This window comes from Zonotrichia albicollis, chromosome 4 (assembly GCF_047830755.1).
Source record: "Zonotrichia albicollis isolate bZonAlb1 chromosome 4, bZonAlb1.hap1, whole genome shotgun sequence".
In the NCBI taxonomy this organism is placed as follows: domain Eukaryota; kingdom Metazoa; phylum Chordata; class Aves; order Passeriformes; family Passerellidae; genus Zonotrichia; species Zonotrichia albicollis.
The window spans coordinates 25,367,174-25,372,154 of NC_133822.1; the positions used below are offsets into that span (position 1 = coordinate 25,367,174).

At 58.2% G+C, this 4,981-nt stretch overlaps 1 protein-coding gene across 1 annotated transcript; it reads right to left on the bottom strand.

Annotated features, from left to right (window-relative positions):
• Positions 1-582: 582 nt before the first annotated feature.
• Positions 583-4,694, bottom strand: BHLHE41 (basic helix-loop-helix family member e41). The gene is made up of 5 exons (XM_074539166.1): positions 4,086-4,694; positions 3,765-3,828; positions 3,375-3,482; positions 3,043-3,154; positions 583-2,918 (listed from the first exon to the last, which is right to left on the bottom strand). The coding sequence occupies exons 1-5, from the start codon at positions 4,580-4,582 to the stop codon at positions 1,918-1,920; spliced, it is 1,782 nt and encodes a 593-aa protein (XP_074395267.1). The 5' UTR covers positions 4,583-4,694; the 3' UTR covers positions 583-1,917.
• Between the last annotated feature and the right edge of the window lie 287 nt (positions 4,695-4,981).

Sequence of the window (4,981 nt, forward strand, 5' to 3'; positions counted from 1 at the left end):
AGTATTTTGCAAAAAGAAGAGGGAAAAAAGTAGATGTCAGGAAGAAACCTGTGTGTTCCACGGGTTTGCTTTGTGAAATGTGCACATATTAAACCAGAGTTTGCCAGAGAGAGTTAAAGGAAACCCAGCAAATTCAAACCCAGATTAAAAATGTGAATTAAATCATCATCAACCACACAATCATACAGTTTGAAGCTCGATGCACCAAATATTATGTATTATCATTGCATTTTTAATTAGTAGACAGCCCCATTTTGTGTATTAAAGTTTTTATTCCTTATTAAGAATTTTTTAAATCACAAAATAGTGTGGAAATATTTAGATAATAGAATTCATGGAGTGCTGGAAAATACTGAATATAAAGATTGATTTCTAATATATCACATACTAAACTGTTCTAAAACAGCTGGTTTCTTGCAGACAGGATTTATTTTTTTTTAATAATTTAAGACAGCATAAGCTTGTATCAAGCATAAGCATTGTAACAAAAGTGCAACTTTTTCAGCAAATCCTCCCAAAAGATATTTAACTCAAAATATCATTAACACATATTTTTCTCCCTACAAAAATAGCATGTCAGACGTCATTAATTGGATGTATTAACAACTATTTACATACAGCCACTCTGTAGGCTAGTAAGATTTTTTTTTTTGTAACGTTGTTTAAACACAGCGTTTGAGGCAAACAGTAGCAACAGCAGCAGCAGATGCACCAAACGGACTGACGGACCCCGGACACGCACACACTCCTCGCCAGGCTGTGGTGTCTCACCTCTTACATAACATTCAAGTGAGATTTCTCACAGTGCTACCTTGGCAACAAACTAAAAATATCTAGGCAAGGTCTTGGTTTAAGCCTTATTATAAAAGCTTTATCTGTGTGATTATCTGGCGTCTGGTTTGTCTCCAGAAAGGGAAAACGCAGTATTTGAGCATGGGATGAGGGGAAAACCCATATGGGAAACTTACCCCAAGTGGGTTAATCAGTTCTGGTTGCACAGCGAGGTGTTTACCTACGGCCTCCAGTTTGTGTCACTCGGAATTTAGGATAAAATGAGCTCAGGCTGACAAGTTGCTCTGTGTTTTCTTAGGGGAAGAGAAGGGGGTTTCTTTTTGTAGTTCAGTGCAGTAACATTCATTTTATACAGCAAAGTTTGGGGGGAAAAAAATCTCTCGGGAACATTCTGAATTAAATAAAGATGGGGTGAGAACAAATGCACTTGCCACACCTGTATACCTTAGCCAAAAAAAAAAAAAAAGAAATAAACACAAGGTTATGTAATGGGTCTGACCCTCCTTTCCTTGCACACCCAAAACTTGCTGGAGCCAGCGGCATCCCCGGGTGCTCAAGGCACTGCAGGTTTGGGCTCAGGGCATCCTCCACACTCCGGTTCTCCATAAAGTGCTAGCACAGGTGCTGGGCTCTACCCTTCCTCCCTCGCCTCCTTCCCGCCCTCACCCTGAACCCATCCAGGTCTCCCGGACAACAAGTGCAAGTTCCCATGTGGGACTTAGGGACACAATGTATAAACCCATTCCAAATAAGGTGCCACATTTAATTACTCTATATAGAGAGGAAAAAAAAGTATCCTTACTATGTTTTCTTCCTTCTTCTTCTTTTTTTTTTGTTTTGTTTTGTTTTGTTTTCCTTATTTACGCATTTATAAAGCCAAACATTAAAAAAATACTGAGTAGCAAATTTTATCCTCGACGGTCCTCTGCGGGGGCCGCTCCGGGACCTGCCGCCCCGGCAGCGGGACTCCCCCGGGCCGGGCCGGGCACTCCGCGGCCGCCAGCTCCCGGCGATCACGGGCCCCGGCGACCCCTGCCCTCCGTAGGAACCCGGGGGCGCAAGTGCGGGCCCGACGGCCCCTCAGTCCGAGGGGAGGGCAGCGGCGGCGGGAGCCCCCGGGCCGTCTCACGGGCCCTCGGCGCCGGGCTCCTCGGCGGCTGCGGGCTCGGGCTCCTCGGCGTGCTCGGCGGCGGCAACGAAGGGGTGCGGGAGGTGGGGCGTCGGGGGCAGCCCGGTGGCGGCCGCCGCCGCCTTCTCGGGGCCGAGCACGGAGGACAGGCAGGGAAAGGAGGCGGCGGCTGCTGCCGCGGCGGCGGCCGCCTGGGCCGGGATGCCCGGGTAGAGGAGCGGGATGGGGGCGGCCGGGTACAGATACTTCTCCAGGCTGCTTTTATCCAGGAAGGGCTGCATGTAGGCGGCGGCGGCCGAGGGGGAGATGAAGTAGAAGGGCAGGCAGAAAGGGGCCGCCGCCGGCTGTCCGAAGGGGGCCCCGCCGCCGCCCGCCCCCAGGGCCATCAGCGAGCCCAGCAGGGCGGCGTCGGGTCTGACCAGCGCGGCCGCCGCCGCCGCCGCCGCCTCGGCTCCCCGCACCGCCAGCCCCGGCGGGCCGGGCATGGGGCTCCCGCCGCGGTCCAGCTTCAGCCGCTTGGGCGCGGGGGGCACCTCGTCCCCCGACGGCTCCTGCTTGATGACCAGGGCGGGCAGCGCTCCGCCGGCCGCCGCTGGGCCGCGCTCGGGGCGCGCCTCGCCCTCGCCGCCGTAGCCGCTGTCCGTGTCCGTGTCGGTCTCGGCGCTGAGCTCGGCGGCGTGAGTCCGCTGGATGACGGGCACGCAGTTAGCCTGGCCCTCCGGCTTGTGGCCCGGCGCGCAGGGGGGGGCGGGCGGGGAGGAAGAGGAGGAGGATCCCTTGCTGAGGGGGCCCGGCGGCGGGGACAGGAGCTGAGGGCCGGGGAGGAACTGCGACGAGATGGAGTGCAGGTGGCCGAGGAGCTGCGCGCATCGCTGCTCGCGGGGGGTCCAGCTCTCGAAGCGGGAGAGGTACTGCAGCACTTCCTTCGCGCACGTCTGAAAGCCCGAGTGGAAGGCGTCCAGGTCGGCCTGCACCGGAGACTTCATGGACCGCTCCCCTGCGGGGGAGACCGAGCGGGGACAGCGTTCAGCCGCGGCTCCGGCATGGAGCGCCCCGCTCCGCGCCTCCCCCTGCCCGCCCCCGGTGCGCCTCGGCGGCGCTGCCCCCCGGACCCCGCTTACCATTCTGCAAAGCGATTATCTTCTGGTGCTGCTGCTCTGTTAAGGCTGTCAGTGCTTTCAAGTGCTTCAAAGTCAGTTCCAGCACCACCGCTTTCTCCAGGTGTCCCAGCGTCTGCAAAGGCAAGGGTAGGGGGCGGCTTGGCTACCTCCCGGCACGTTTTGGCTACCGCCAAATGCGGCCTCCGTCAACTTGGGTGAGACCGGCCCCCGAGGCATTAGGGCCAGGACAGCAGGCGGGCAGCAGTCGGGCAGCCCGGCGTGCCGGGGATGCGCAGCGGGCAGGCTGGCGGCGCCTGCATCCGCACGGGCACACACGCTCCTGGGCACCTTACCGTTAGTTTCAGATGCTCGGGCAATAAATCCTTCAGCTGGGCAATGCATTCGTTAATCCTGTCTCGCCTCTTCTTTTCTATCAGTCTATGTGGCAGTTTGTACGTTTCCTAATTAGCAAAACCCGGAAAAGCCAAGTGTTAGGCAGAGTCCCTCGGAACGCCGATCAAAACCAAAACAAATGTCATGCGGACCACATGCCGCGCAAATTATCGTCAAGGCACCGCTCTCCCCGCCGTGCCAGCTCGCTCGTAAACCCACTTGTGATTCGGGGGGCAAGTTGTATGCGCAGCCCCCCGGGGATGCTCTTGAGAGCGAAGCTACTCTGCAAAATTCAGCGAGCCCAAATTAAGCGGTTAAGCGAGAAGAGAGCCCCAGAAACTTATCCTTACCTTGCTCTCGTCCCTCTTCACTCCTCTTTTGGGTTTGCACATATACAGGGCAGGGTAGTCCAGCCTGGAGAAAAACACAAATATCCAGCATGGGCAAGTGCAGCGATAGCTTGCCTAGCACCTCCTCGAGTGGGCACACGGGCGCCCAGCGCTCTGCCCGAAGGGCCGGGCAAGGGCTCGCCCGGCTCCGCCAGCGGAGGGAGGCGGCGAGCCCCGCGCCCCGCCGGGGAGCCGGCGCCGCTCCCAGCGCTTCGCAGCACTTTCTCAAGAAGACGAAACGCCGTAGAGATACGAGACGGAGATAGTGCCCCGGCGCCTTACCCTATAAAATCCCTATGCTCCAGTAGCTGCCTCTCCGGCAAGCGGGAGATTCCTTCATCCATGTCTGGCAGCGGCTGATGTTTCGTCGCTGCTTTTGACTGAGCCTGCGGGATGCTGAGATCAGTCTCGGGAGATCCGCGAGCGACGCTGCGCACATGCAGCCTCCGTCCCCCCTCTCCCGTGCAGTGGCCAAAAGTGTGCGGCGGTTCGTCCCCCCCCCTCCAAGTGCCTCCGCCGCCACTGCCGCTCCCCCCCGCCCGCCTTCGCTGCGCTCCCCGCGCACACGCCCGCAGCTCCCGCCGCCGCTGCCGTCGCCGCCGCCGCCGCCGCGCCTGCCCGCGGGGCACGCGCGCCGCCAGCCAGCCCCGCACCCGGCTCACGTGCGGCGCGGGCGGGGGCGGGACCGGGGAGGGGACGGGGGGGGGTCCCGCCGCCCGCCCGGGGCCGCCCTGCGAGACAGCGGCTTCCCCCCGTGTTACTGCTGCCGCCGCTGTCATCGTCAGCCTTACCGCCGCGATGATTGCCGCTCTCGCTGTGGTTTTATTATTTTTATGATTTTTATAATTTGAATACTTATGAAATTATTTTACTTTTATTATTCTATTCTTATTTTTTTTTTATTTGCGTCCGGGGAGGAGACTTGCCAGTGGAAAATGTGCCTACGGGATGCAGGGGGTAATAATCGAGCCCCTCTCTTGGGGGGTGCGGTTAGGGGGTCACGTTCGCCATACGTTTTCTATAGATTTCTATAGGATGCGTGGGCACGAACGGGCGCACGCACACGCGTGTTACTGCGCGGAGCGCTCCCTGGCCCGGCGCCGCCGTGCCGCAGCACTCGTCCCCCGGTGCTCCCGCCCGGCCGCCGCTGCTGCCGGCTCCTCTCCCTCCCGACCTTT

Excerpts from the sequence above, each read along its gene's own strand:
- BHLHE41 (XM_074539166.1), bottom strand. The coding sequence starts at position 4,582 with ATGACAGCGGCGGCAGCAGTAACACGGGGGGAAGCCGCTGTCTCGCAG. Across the intron at positions 3,155-3,374 it reads CCGAGCATCTGAAACTAACG|ACGCTGGGACACCTGGAGAA; the intron begins GTAAGGTGCCCA and ends TTGCCTTTGCAG. Across the intron at positions 2,919-3,042 it reads GATAATCGCTTTGCAGAATG|GGGAGCGGTCCATGAAGTCT; the intron begins GTAAGCGGGGTC and ends TCTCCCCCGCAG.